Here is a 14,532-nt window from a genome sequence, read left to right on the forward strand (position 1 = left end):
TACCTTCTATTTAATTTTCCCTGGTTTCTGGAAGATATACCAAGTAGCATATAGGGATCTCGGCCATTTAATAAAATGGACAACCACTCTATTTCAATGGAAATTGAATTCTCAGAGGCCATTCTGCTAAAACGGTGAAAGGCTGGATGTGCACAAATCTCAGAGTGCATCAGTGAGAACTAACTGGTTGTTGCCAGACCGGCTTCCTGTCAGGCTGTATAATGCTACCACATTTCACACGGAGCCTCTACTCTTAGAGGGGACTCAAAAATCACTGTTTACATTTGCTTCTGGAAACACCATTTACATTTAAATTCCTGACTAGTTTGTGAGGAGAAAGTTTATGAACTGTGACTGGAGTGTGTGTGTACATTGCATATGTAAATATAGAAATAAGCCCAATAAGTTCATACTGGATATTCAAAGCTGGAATTCAGTGAAAAAGAGAGGAGGGCAGTGGATGGGGGGATCTGAATCACTCATCAAGAGAAAGGAGAGGTTTCACAGCGAGTTAAGGCAGACTGTTGTTGCTATGAGCACACCTATTGCCTTGACTAACCGTTTACTGTTATGAATGGCTCTTCTTTTCCACATGACGGATTTCCTTCTTCGCTGTCTTCACCTTATAACCTTCTCCCTGCTGTAAAAAGGAATGTATGTGTTAAGATTTCACAGTGAAAGAGTTTTAGTCATAGAGCGGTTCCCATTCTGGTCCCTTGAGGCTGGATTAGGTAAGTGAAACACAGTTTAAAGCACTTTGTCACTTCACGTCTCAAAATACACACAATCTATTTGGCGTAACCACACAAGCCTGGCATCATCGAGGCAAGCTAGAGAGCACCGTCAGAATGAATACAGTAACATAACTATACTTTGGAGTAACTTGATAGGTCAGTGATAAATAAAAGGTTAGTGACAAAAAAAGAATAATAGTAACAAATAGAATTTTTTTAAAGGTTAGTGATAAATTAAAACAAATGAGTTAGCCTGTTCATTTACTTGTAAACTAGAAGAAATCATCACCAAAGCTCTCAAGGCACCCAAACCCAAATTATAACAAATATTAGTAAATTATAATTTATTTCTTCTTAAGCCAACAGAATTTTAAGCAATCTGTTGTGTTGAGACTAAAATTTCTCAGCAAAGCACTGATCATGAACTAAACACCATAGGAATGTTGTTGATCTGAGGGACTTTTTTTTTTTTTAATTTGTGGAATTACCAACCCCTTCCTCATTACTGCAGATCAAGCAATCATCCATTTTCCATAAAACAAGACCTCTCTTCACTGAGCACCAGGGATACTTTTCCCTGAGAGCAAAACTGTACAAATACTCCACTTTTCCCAGCTTTATAACAGAAACACAGTAGCCTTTCCAATCTTTTGAGTTAGTCTGGAGAAATTTTCAGTGCACTTTTTCTTATGTAAACACAGGCTATTGGAGTTTCTATTTTCAAAATGAGAAAAGGAAAGGAATGACAAATAGCCAGAGGTGTTTTGTCTGGGAGATGGAGTTTCATCTGCTGAGTTACATTGCACAGTGGTTAAGATTAGTTCTTTAACTGGCACATTGCATATGGGCTGTTATAAACCCAGAGAGGAGAGCCCTCCTCGGGTTAAGATGAGGGAATTCAGATTTCCCTTTGTAGAACATACTGGAAAGGGAAAAATGTATAGATTTGATGTGAGCTTTTTGCCATTCTAACATTGAAACCCTGTACCTTTGCTGGAAGTGAGTGCCCTCCCTCAGGTGCTCTCCACCCTCCCCCTAGGCAGGCACTAAGCTTCAGGCAAAGCACTGGGTGGGAGGCCAAAGTGGGGGGGGGGGGGTGCTGCCCAGGGGTCTGGTGGTGAGAGAGGGTTTTAATTTTATTTCTCTCACATGCTGTAACCAGCACAGTCTACTCTCCATAAATGAACTTATTTCTGAAAACTCTGAAGACAGTAAAAAATATATAATGTTAAAGAATGTTAAGAAGTCTTTTTCTTTGACCCTGATCAAATGCACAGGATGTCAAAAGCAGCAAACACTTCAAGCTGCCACACTGCAGATGCCAGCCTGTTAGCAGCGTATTCTAGAAAGTTCACAAAGCGTTTATCCTCTGCTTTTTCTCTGGCAGCCCCTCTCCATTACCATCTCATCATGTTTTCTCTCTTGTGGGATAGCAATTCGTCTTATTACTTTCCGAGTGATCTGTAGGAAGCAATAGTGAGATTTTTCTGTTTCTGTTTCAAGTGGTGACACTACAGCAAACAGTAGAAAAATCTAAATCCCAAGAGAAGCGTAAAATCCCAATGATGATTACTTTTCTGGTGATGAGGTTGCCTTCTTCATCAGTAAATTGTTCTTCTGTGACAGATTCACCAGGAATGCTTTTTGCTTCCTCTCCCTAAAGGATGTGGCATAGAGATTAGCAACATACTAGATGGACAGATCTCCACAGCACTCCATAGGCCACACACATGCTCTGCAGAGTTTTAGAGAAAGAAAGTATAAATTCTGCTTGCTACTCCAGGGCAAAGGGAAAAGGCTGACTCCTCTAATGGCTACTTAGCAGGCCACAACAGTCAAAGCAGTAAGCCTTAGGTGTGTACAAGACTGACGGTTAGCAGGCAACTCCAAGAAGGAAAAATTATAAAACACAGTTACACAATGCTATATAAACCAAAAGGTTTCATTTTTTGAAGAAAAAAAAAAAAGTCAATGATTAGAGCTCTAATTAGATCGCCTCATTTTGAGCACTGTGTTTCTGAATTAGTCCTACCAAATCTCTAAATAATTTTTAGGTTGTATTTTCCTTAATCTAAATTAAGATGGTACCTTAGTTGGGGCATTACATTTATTGTCTTTATTAGTTTTTTCTTTTTTTCATTTAAAAATTCATTTACTAAGGGTAAGATAGACTTTTTTTAAAAAGTGAAGTTCAGAGTACAGACAATATCTTGTTTTTCTTTAAAACTGAGCTTTTTGGAGGTATTAAAATGAGCATAACTATGTCTGATGGTGTACACAATTTCTGAATACTATCTTCAAGTGAAGGGGTCTTATGTGATGATTGATCATCTAATCTCTATTGCCACAGACAAAAAAAAGAAAAGAAAAGATCAGTACTAAAGGAATTTAAGATGATGATATCTTTCAGTTAGTGACTGTTATCTGATTTACAAGGGGAAACTGTCAAAGATCTTCCTCTGGTGAATTTAAAAAATGGAATAAAGTCTTAACTCCCCAAGTTGGGCTCATATTTTCCAGCTTGGTAGATTTATATGGCTCCTTAATATCTCCCTTTTTGGCTCTATGATTGTACAATAAGAAAAACCAGGGGCGCCTGGGTGGCTCAGTTGGTTGGGCATCCAACTTCGGCTCAGGTCATGATCTCACAGTTCGTGGGTTCGAGCCCCGCATCGGGCTCTGTGCTGACAGCTCAGAGCCTGGAGCCTGTTTCAGATTCTGTGTCTCCCTCTCTCTCTGCCCGTCCCCCACTCGCACTCTGTCTCCCTCTGTCTCAAAAATAAATAAACATTAAAAAAAAAAAAAGAAAAACCACTCAGAGAGCAAAAATGGGGCTATATATGCAATATATAACCTTCTTCACTGGTATTCAACATTCAGTTAGTGCCACTTAGTTTGGGGGAACAAGGACAAACATCTTAAGTGCAGACCTACCCTACAGACCTAGTGACCTGCTAGTCAGACTTCTTGGTGAAAAGGTGGCTGGGACAATGCTGTAGAACAATGTACTGTAGTTGTTGTTCACCTGATGTTATTTTAGGGAAAATGGCAGATCACGAAGTTGACAGCTACATTTCTGGGAGAGCCAGGATTCTAACTCTTGCAGTGTTGTTGGGCTGGAAAGGGTAGTAGCTCTGATAATTTTGTCAGCACCAGCCAATGGTGAGAATGTTCTATGACTGCTTTATGTCACAGCCAGTAGAAAGGCAGAGCCGGTTTAAAATGACAGGGTAAAGACTAAAACATTACCTTGTTTTGCTGCCAAAATTGTTTTCATTCTTTTCTTTTTACAAAATGACTTTGTATTCTTCTAGATTATGGGCTCATAGCTCATGACTGGGTGAGACATGGGTTCATTTTCCTCACTGTGGTAGACAGGGAGGGAGGTGGGATGAAAATAAAACATGATGTTTCTTGCTGCTCATGTTTAGCTCCCTTTGGCTCTTATGATTTGCTTCAATTAGCACAGTTAAGAGAGGGAAGGGGATTGGAAAAATGTAGAGGGAGGTCTCATGCTTAAATGCACTAAAATCTGCAAAAAGTTTTTTATGGAAGTGTTATTTATATTTCCTGTGGGTGGTTTCATATATTTTGGGAAAAAAAATGAATTTCATTTTATTTTGAAAACAAAGGCATAAAGAAGCAGAAAAGCCAATAATAAGAGGTGATGAAAGATTTCATTACAGTTTAAACATGAAAAAATGAAATGTTTTTGAGCTAACTCTGGGAAATGTCTGGTGTTTTGCATAGTAGGTAATTTGAGGATCCCAGGAAAATCCAGTAAAGTAGAATCCTATTGGATACATTATGAATGGACCCTTTTGTGGGGAAAGATGCCAGTTAACTGTTTGGAAAGTCTCTGACAGAAATGTGAAAGAAGGTATATTTATAAATATAGTGAATAATAGAAGTAAATGGATTTATATTAATAGCCTTAGAAAAAATTAAAGTCCTACTTCTAAATAACAAGCCATAGAAGTTGTTTAGATCTAGTCTGGCATGTAGGCATTTTCATTGTTTCCTACTGAAAACCCATACTGTTTATGTAGAGCTAAAGATAAAGATACCTCTCTTAACCATAATTGGCCATTAAATACAGTCAATTAGTGCTTTAATAAGGCCAAAGTAAGTTGTGTTATGATATAGAAACTCACTAAATTGGGGGAGATTAGTTAGGAATCCATTAGATAAAGAGGGAAGACAGGAGTCAGGAAACATGTTCTTAAAAAAAAAATCATCCATCTTTAATGACAGAAAATAACCTCTAATTAGTTCCTAAAGTTCTAGACAACAGTTTGTACCTTTAAGTAGGCAAAATTTCCCCCCTGGTCTTGTTGATGGCATTATTTTTGGCAACACCTCCCCCCACCCCCACACTTTTTTCCTTTCCTACTTCAGAGGAAAATCACAGCACATATGGTGTCACAGTATCATCCCCAGTGGCCACCTTAATGTAGACTAGCTGTACTTCCCTTTGGACCTCTGCTAGAGGCACTGCCTTTTATAGCTTTTATTCCTCTGTCCTTGAATAAAAGGAAAGAAAACCAGTACGAAATGTACCAATTTGTCTGACGTATAGAACATTAAAACTTTAGCTTTCTCCCCCAAGTGGAAAGGATACCATGTATGTGACATATATAACTTTGCAAGTTATTAAGCAGTAAGTGATAGTATAACCCATTTTTATATTCTGAGAAACTCAATTCGGGGAATGTGTGTTTACATGTATATAAAGTGCATGTACATTTTATATACATATTAATATATGTACATCAAAATAACCTGAAGCTCGTGAAAAGTGGTTACCTCTGGGAAATGGAAAGAGTAAATCAAACTTTATATACTTTTGAGTTGCTTGATTTGGGGAAAACATATATGTAAACTTAATTCAGAAGTTAGCAAAAAGTTCAAAAGCAGAAATAAAAATACAGTTGAACTATGTAATAAAAATTCAGTTATTTGAAGCCTACCAAACTTCACAATAGTTTGGCTGCGAATTAAAGTTTTTACCTTTGTAATCACTGTCTTTGCTAAGCGAATAAAATAAACAAGCTCATAGGACTGAGTAATTTACTGAAACTGCTTCGAAGCATTTGAAACAACTGTGATATTATCAAATTATATAGAAATAAATTAATATGCTTATAAAATCTAAAAGTCCCCACACAATTGGAAGAGTTTGTTGGACTTATTCCTTAGAGACTTGAATACAGTACATGTAAAAAAAAATTAAAAAAAAAAAGAACTTCATAAAAATGGATGAACCTGCATATGACATTACAGAGACAAATCATAAAATTATACTTTCACCCCATCAGTTGTACAAATTTTATGGCTAGGAAGACAGATTCACCCACACTTGTAATGGAATCCTGAGCACACCTACTGCTTATGTGGACACTGCATAGCCACAGCTAGTCCTGGGAGAGATGGAACAACCCCACAATAGTTTTCAACTCCGAGATCCTAAATGTTAGAGGGATCACTATGGCAAACTGCATAAATATGCTGGTTCAGCCCAAGGCTGGACAACCTCCATGAAGCAGGCCAAATTCTCAGCATTCCAATCCCGTCAGATAATTTCCGGGAGAGACAGCCCACGGCTGCCCTCTTCCAGGCCGCTGGAAAGGTTTAAGTGGCTAAGTGTCTAATTTGGTCTATAAGAAGCTATTCCTTTTTTATTTATTCTGGAGAACACAGTGTTGTGGAAAAAGCAGGTAGAAGGTGCTGCACTGGAGGGCTCGAGATTAGGTTTGGGGTTGGGGCCTTCCAGAAGTGCTACTCTACTGGAGTGTGATTTGGGCTAAACCAACCACTCTCCAGTCCCTTGGTTTTGTCACCCTGGAAAAGAAGTGATTTTAGTATCAATGATTCCTTTCCATCCTAACATTCTCCTTTCATGTTTTTGACAGAGGCAGTTCCCACATCCCAGTTACCGTATATGACGGCAATTTCCAGCTTTTATCTCAGAAAGATACCAACACATGAAGAGAAAAGCAACAGAAATGTGATCCTTTCTAACTGCCCTGAAACTCTGAACAGAAAAAGAGTAACCAGAAAGATTCTTATACATGTAATTTATAAAGATTTTTATTATATCTATAGTTTTCAATTATAATTATAGCTATTTTTTTTAGGTTTTGGTTTCTCCAAATTTGTTGAGTGACTCTATTGTGTACACAATGCACTCCCCAGTTATAAAACCTATGCTCTGATCATTCCAACTCAACTTCCCTAAAATTAAACTTCAAGAAGTGGGGATTTGAAGAGAACACAGACTCCTCTGTTTTATGAAGCCATCATAGCATAATTTCGTCTTTTAAACTTAAGCCTTTAATAAAAATGTTTATATATCACACATGCTTAATTTTATATTAAGCTCAAATATATAAATAACACACTCTAACAAAATTACTTAAAAGCTAGCTTGCTAATGCATATCTAGAATTCTAGACCAAGTGAAATAACCCTCATTGATTTGATGGGTTTTGTGTTTTTATTATTTTGTTTTTGTATTCTTTAGAGTAAAACTTCTTTATCCTCTCTCTCTCTCACTTTTTTTGCAGGATTATGTTTATTTTCTTCTGTCCTATATACAGGAGAGTCAACTCATATAATGAGCAGCTTTTAGAAGGAGTGAGGTGGATTTGGAGGTGACACCAGTATGTCATATCTTAGCATAAAAAGCAAGTTACAAGACAATATGTTTGGTGTGCTTTTTCAGGACATTTCACTTTAAAATACCATTTCTTGAAGACACTGATTCTGGGAAGAACAAAGCCTGACTGAGCAAAGAGTATGGCTTTAACTCCTTCAGAAAACCTGTATTATTTCTTTCCTCCTAATCCCAGGGAATGTGTGGGAGGTGAATACTTGCAAATATGCTGGACACCCATAAGTAATTTGGCTTGCCTATATGGAATTTTCAAAGTGATTCGTGCTTTTTTAAAATTTTTTTTGATAGCTATCTATTGAGCTCATGATTGATTTGCGCATAGTTTAAGATTCAGACAAGGACCTATTTTCTTCTCTAATGCTTCCAGAGTCTTAGAAAAACTATACTAGAGCAGATTTGGCAGATTTTGTCCTCTTTTTTCATCTGATCTACATGAAAAATACAAGCAGCAGGATTAAAAAGTTTTAGATACCTAAGCCAACTTTTCTGCTCTCTGCTGGGCCTCCTGACACTTTGGAAAGGGAGGATAAATTTGATAAATGGTTTTCAATACATATTTTCCTTCCTTTCTTTCTCTCCAGAGCTGTCAACCAAGGAGCCTCAAGTTATTTGGACCACCTTCAAAGGCCTGTGTGTTGAAAATGGCTTCCTAGTTTCTGTAGTCAATTATTCTAACATCAAGAAATCTCTCTCTAAAGAGAGTAATGAAGACAAGCACAGGCTGTGAAAAGTGTTCTGCTGGACCTTACCATGCATACAGTCAGTGCTTCAAAAGGCCTTTGTGGGGGGAAATGAAGGTTTATTCATAGTGTTCAACTGTGTTGTAGCAGGGGGAGAATGATATTTTTCACTTCCAGTAAAAACCGCTTCGTATATATAAAAATACAGACTGATTTTCTGTATGTTAGTCAAGTCAAAAGCCTTTTTTCAGAAGGTTTTGCCCAATTTGGTTTGTCACATACATCCATGCCAGGCTATTACTCCAAATTCTCAGCCATCGTTTGGTATTAAAGAACTGGTTTTTACTTAAGATCTATCTGTTCAGGCAGTAGGAATTTGAGGCTGAGGAGGGGAGCCTTTTAATTATTTCATTCTCCTTCTTGACCTGACCTCATACCTCACTGTGGCCTTGGAGGTTTCGATTGAACGTTTCATTTGATATAAACCAAGATAAAATCTTTGTTCACATATAACACTTTGAGGGAAAGCAGGATACAAATACCAAGAATTCCCAGACAAAATTACAGCTGTCACATGTCAAACACAGGCCTAGACAGAACACTCACTACCATGCAACACAACCTTTTCCTTGTTGCTGGTTGTTCTTACAAGCTTTCAAATATGCGAAGAAACATACACAGAGCCACTTAGTTATCAAGCATGCTAAATTTTCAAGGCCACAAGGAAGGACTTTCTAATCACATAGCGATGCCCCATCACCATCCGGCTACAGGATACCTTTATAATCAAACGCCGGCGAATAACTCGGGTAGTGACTCTCCGTTCTTCCTCTGAGCTCGAATCACTCTCACTGTCTTTCAAGTCCTGATAAATGCATTTTTTAGTATAATAATTTTACCATCACATTTAAAATAAAAGACATTCTGAGAAGGGAAATCAAAAAAGAATTACTTTCACTTGCTGGTTTTCCCTGCTAAGGAAAATCATGATATGTATTTGTGAGAATCTTTAAAAAAGTTTAGATGGAAGAAAATTTTGAGCAGGATTCTAACTGAAATTCCTCTGTATATGTGTGTATATATGTGTGTGCATATAGTAATGGATATATTTAATTACACTGATCTGTATGTGCATATATATGGTAAAGATCAGTGTAATTAAATAATAAAAATAATAATAAGAGATATTTTGGCATCAGAAACTATATGCTACCAATTATTAGTTTGAAGAAAAATTAATATTCATTTAAAACTAGTTTGAAATCTATATTCACTTGACCTTTCATTAAAGAGGTATAGTATGTCTAGTTTCAATGAAATTTTAGTCAGATTTGACAACTTTATCAAGAGCTATTTGAAATTTATAAAAAAAGTAAAGAATTTACATCAGTATAATTTGCTACATACATTTATAACAGGAATTTTTAGCAGTATAATTGGCACCTAACATGCAACTCGTACTCAGTAAGGGTTTATGCAAATGAATGAAAGAATAATATAAAACATGTGAAAGCTTGGAGTCTTATTTTAAAGAACTGATGTGAAAAAAAAAGGAAAAAAGGGGCACCTGGGTGACTCAGTCAGTTAATAAGTGTACGACTTCAGCTCAGATCATGATCTCATGGTCTGTGAGTTTGAGCCCCACGTCAGGCTCTGTGTTGGCCAGTTCAGAGCCTGGAGCCTGCTTCAGATTGTGTGTCTTCCTCTCTCTCTGCCCCTCCCCTGCTCTGTCTCTCTCTCTCTCTCTCAAAAATAAAGATTTAAAAAATAATTTAAAGAACTGATATGAAATTAGGACAGAAAAAACACCTGACAGACAAGAAAGAATATGGCATAGACAAGAATACAGTAATTGCACAAATATTAATTTTTAGGCAATGAGAATGAAGAGGAATTACCACATAGTTCATAACTCAAAGGGAAAAATATCTTCAGTTTCTACTGCAATGTCATGGTGAACACTATTTACTGAATGATTTTATTTCAAAATTTAATGGTGGAATTCTGATAATAATTCTGGTATTTTGTTTTCTAAGTTTGCTAGTTACCCTGAATCTGATAGTCTCAGAGATAGAAACTATAGTTAATATCCATTGGAAAAATCAATGGCAGTGTTGGTATCAATAGGGGGGACAAAAGTAAAATTGTTACAGGAGGTATCAGTGTTAGCTAATGTGATTTATGGAATGTTTCTCAAATAGATAATAAAGTAGGCCATTTTCCACCAAAGGTATAGTTAACAAATATTTTGAAATATTATAGTAATATCAATCTTGACTTTGTAAGAAATTTCATTTGAACAAAATACCCTACTAAATAACATGGTGTCAAAAGGAAAGAGTTTTCAAGTTCCTTATTCCCTGCAAAGATCTACTGGCTGCTAAGTTCCTTATGAAATTTGAAGTTTTTTTGAAAAGACCGTAAATTCAGAAAACTTAGAAGGATCCAAGTATTGTGAAAGAAGGCCCTGAAATGGCTCAAAGAAGCAGAAAAAGGGAAGGAGTTCCTATTGTGGGGGAAAAAAAAAAAAGAATTTCTAATTTGCATTCAGAGATCAGTAGATTAGATGAAGAAAAGGGAAAAATTCAATCAGAATTATTCATAGACAATTACGGATCATAAACTGGGGAAGATTTTCACTTGGGTAAATTAAAAAGCAGAACATACATTAATGCAAACACTACCAAGCCTAGATGTCAAGTATGTTATAATTGACATAATTATAAAAATAGAAAGGGGCCATTCGGCCTGTGTTTTGTTTCCACATTCTCCCTGCTAATCTGAAGGTGGAGGGTAGAGAGAAGATTGTAGTAGAATCTCGATCAGGATTCCCTTTAAAGAATTCTCTAGAATTGGCAAAGAGGGTAACTAGGAGACCAAACAATTTTCTTAGTACTTCTTGCCATGGGTCACTGCTTTGAAAGAGTTGGAAAGTAGCAGAAGTTTACCTTGTAACAGCAGGCAGTCATCCGTGTAAGAACCGCACCCGGACTTTTGACCTGATTTTTTAGGGGACAAAAAGGGGGCTGTTTTCTGAGATCATACATCAGATGACTTAGTTGGTTGCTAATGCACTATCGTCTAGCCACAAAGGGCACATCCTGAACATTTTTGGATTTCTTGTAAGGTTGGGTTCTTAGGGAATCTACTTAGACCAATCCCAAAAGCACAATCTCATTTATAAGAAACCTTGAAAACATTTTCTAATAGCAATTATGTTCCAGTACTGATGAACTCAACTGAGTTTCCATTCAGGGTTAAGGCTTTCATTTTCAAACCCTCTTTTGCCCTCTCCCTGGTTCCCCAATGGCCAATGTGTTTGCATGTGTACATATAAGAAGTGTTTATTTACAGGTATATGATCATTTGATTTCAGACCTTTTCTATGGATTTTAATAGGCTTTATAGAATAAACTTTCATAGTTAAGACATCACTATGCTATCACTTCTTTCTCTATTTTGTGGACTCATTTTAAAAGGGAACATCCAAGGTCGCACTGCGTAAATATACTAGAATGAACTGAAAGAAATCAATATTCAAAACCCATTTGTCGGGAAGTGAAAGGAAGGCCTTAGCATTTTACTTCCCCTCACTTTCCCTCCTAACATGCAGGAAAATGGTCAAAAGATAGCCTGCAGAAGGGAAAAGGAAAGGATATGATTAGTTGATAAGCTGATAATTAGCTCCTGAGTGACTGGGAGTTTGCTATTAAAGTTTTTCTAAAGCAGGAGTTAATCATGGACTCAATATTTTACAAAAGACTTTTTTTTGTCCTACCTAAAACACTGCGGTAGATCTTAAGCCAACCTGATGTTTTAGGGAAAACTGTAGGTGCTACTGTTCCAAAGATGCCCATGTCTCAATCTACGCCCACTGCGCAGTTCAGGAAAAGACACAATAATGGAGAGAGCAAAAAGCAGTAAAAAAAAAAAAAGAATGTAGTAAATAGAGCTAATTTTTATTTTCTTATATCCATCTATAATTTCAGTTCTAAAGTTTTTAAATTTTTAATATCTAAAAATGATAAACCTCAAAGAACGAATAAAAATCTATTAGATGGTACAAGAACACGGAGCACAAAGTGCAAATAATTCTGACAGTAAGGTTTTCAAATTTTTAAAAATGAATATTAAGATAATCATCAACTTAGATATAAAAATTATTAAAATGAGACCTCTAACTTCCAATTCCTAAATGCTGTCAACCCACCATGGTATATACCCACCTCATTTTAGGCTTGGGCACTATGTTTCTCCAATTTTTAAAACAAAACACACTTTTATAGGGTAGAGCTCTTAGATGGGTCACATGCTATAAACTCTTTAAATTATGCAGAACCTCCAGAAAAGGTCTGAATAATTACCCCCTTCCATAAGAAAGAAGACTGGGTTGGGAGTTAGGAAAACTAAATACCAGACCAAATTAACACTGGACCTTAAGCATAACATCTCTGTAGTTCTCCTTCCTCCTGAAAAATAGCTGAATTGATGCTGCTTGCTTTTTCCTTCTCAGTGAATGAAGGTGTAATCCAATAGCATATGTTCCACCTAGCACTTTGTTCACCCCCTCCATTAGTGTTACATTTACAACTGGGTCATCATAAAGAACCTTGGGCTCAATGTTACAAGACTAATCAAACAAAGTGAAGCATCAGGACTTTTGGTTTAAATGACAGTGTACCGGATAACTAGATGGCATACCTTTTGCTCAGACCCACTGGACCCTTCTTCTTCGTGCAGGTTAAGCCTTGGCTTGCCATCTGCAGGGGAAGTCCTACTCATCTTTTTCATACTGACAGGCACACAGGGTTTAGGCTCTTCTATTACAAACTTGCTGGTTTCTTCTAGAGCTTTCTGATAGGCGGCTAGTGATGATGCTGGTTCCTCAACACGACCAGATCCATGGATTTTTGGTTTCAGAGTTTCCTTAGCGCTCTGTTTCCCTATATCATTTTGGGATTCTGGAAAGTAAGATTTTGTCTTTGCTTCTGGAGTGACTTCTGCGTGGCTCCCATTTGCTTCAAATTTTCCAGGTTCTCCTTTGAGATATGAGGTAATGGAATCTCGACACTGATCAGGGCTGCAAAAGAGAAGATGTGGAAATTTACAATGCCAATACATGGCTGAAAGTGGGCTTCAGAAGCTCTAAAGTTTTCACTACCATGTTGTAAACTACTCTTGAAGGCATAAAATAGAAAGACATGAAAAATATGGTCACTGGATTTCAAACTGTGAGGGTCTCTCATGGGTTTGGGTTTTGGGGTGATGAGGTGCTACACAGGGCCCCAGCTCTGCCCCGCCCAACCTGCCTAGCTATGCTGTCCTTGTTTTTGTTTTATTTTGTTTAATTGCACTGCGATAGCTACTTGGATTTGAGATCTCAGGAAGTCACCCTGGGAGGTTCATGGGCATACCTGGAGTTCCAGAACTGCCAATCTAAGGAGGAGGAGATCTCCAAAGGCTTTAATATTGCCAGTGAAAAAACTGCTGGCAGAGAACAAAATGCATTTCTTGAGAGCCCTGACATCCCCAAGAACCCCATGTTCCAGTCTCTGGTTTTCCAATTGTGGGTCTTGCCAGCGTGCCTTTGCAAACCACGATAGCCTTGCTTGGGTCTCATCTTTCTGGGCTCCTGACCTGTGCTGACCCCCACTGGTGAGCAGGGTGTTGTTGCTTACCTGTTGCTTCTAGGTCCTGTGAGGACTATTTTCCTTTTAATGAACTATTACAAATCTTTCTCTTCCAACACTTTCTTTTAAAGTGACTTCTAATTTTTACTGGTATCAGTATGGGTTTTATTTTCTAGTTTGTGCATTGTTTTTAGGGTCTTTGCTTATTATCTACAGAATTTGGAAGGCACTGATTAGCGCAATGCAATGTTCTTTATGTATTGTATATGTCTGTGAGTACGTGTGAATTCTTATAAATCAAATTGTGATTATATAAAAAAAACACCTATCCATAGCACACCCTATTCCATATGTATAAGTACAAACAGTCCCAGCACACTGCAAAGATGCTGTAACGTAATTGTATCTATTTCCTGTTATGTAACTATAAATTAATGTGACTATATTAGAACACAGACATCAAAACTAGTACTATTTGTTGTCTTTGGTAGGGTGAGCACAGAACTCTTTAGTCTTATTCTTCAAAAAGAACTCTGTAAACTCCTTTTTTGCAAAATGTTACAAGCTCCCTCTTTGGGAATTTTTATTGAGCAAGAAGCTTTACCAGTCATATGAAAATATTAAACATGGTTATGAAATAAATTTAAATTGGATGCAAAAACACCTGAGGTTATCACTAGTTGCCACTGAGGTAAGTTATATTTTAGCCTGATGTATGCATAAATAAAAATAATGCCATCTATTACTGACAGACTATTTGTAGCAGCCATTTGGTAGCCATTCTATAGGCTTCCTTCTTCAATCTGTAAACC

General features: G+C 37.1%; 1 protein-coding gene across 2 annotated transcripts in view; it reads right to left on the reverse strand.

Moving 5' to 3' along the window:
- Positions 1–568: 568 nt before the first annotated feature.
- The window catches only part of ANK3 (ankyrin 3), a 322,298-nt gene continuing 308,334 nt past the window's right edge, over positions 569–14,532 (reverse strand). Inside the window, exons 42-47 of one of the 2 annotated variants that reach the window (XM_047071796.1) lie at positions 12,792–13,170; positions 11,039–11,089; positions 8,869–8,955; positions 2,308–2,391; positions 2,136–2,195; positions 569–640 (exon numbers count right to left, since the gene is read on the reverse strand). In XM_047071796.1, coding sequence (XP_046927752.1) covers positions 569–640; positions 2,136–2,195; positions 2,308–2,391; positions 8,869–8,955; positions 11,039–11,089; positions 12,792–13,170 — 733 coding nt within the window. The remainder of the gene's footprint in view (positions 641–2,135; positions 2,196–2,307; positions 2,392–8,868; positions 8,956–11,038; positions 11,090–12,791; positions 13,171–14,532) is intronic. The other variant, XM_047071803.1, reaches the window with a different exon arrangement.

Source organism: Lynx rufus, unplaced genomic scaffold, assembly GCF_022079265.1.
Source record: "Lynx rufus isolate CCGP_SWC_20201006 ecotype Redwood Valley unplaced genomic scaffold, mLynRuf1.p SCAF_11, whole genome shotgun sequence".
NCBI lineage: Eukaryota > Metazoa > Chordata > Mammalia > Carnivora > Felidae > Lynx > Lynx rufus.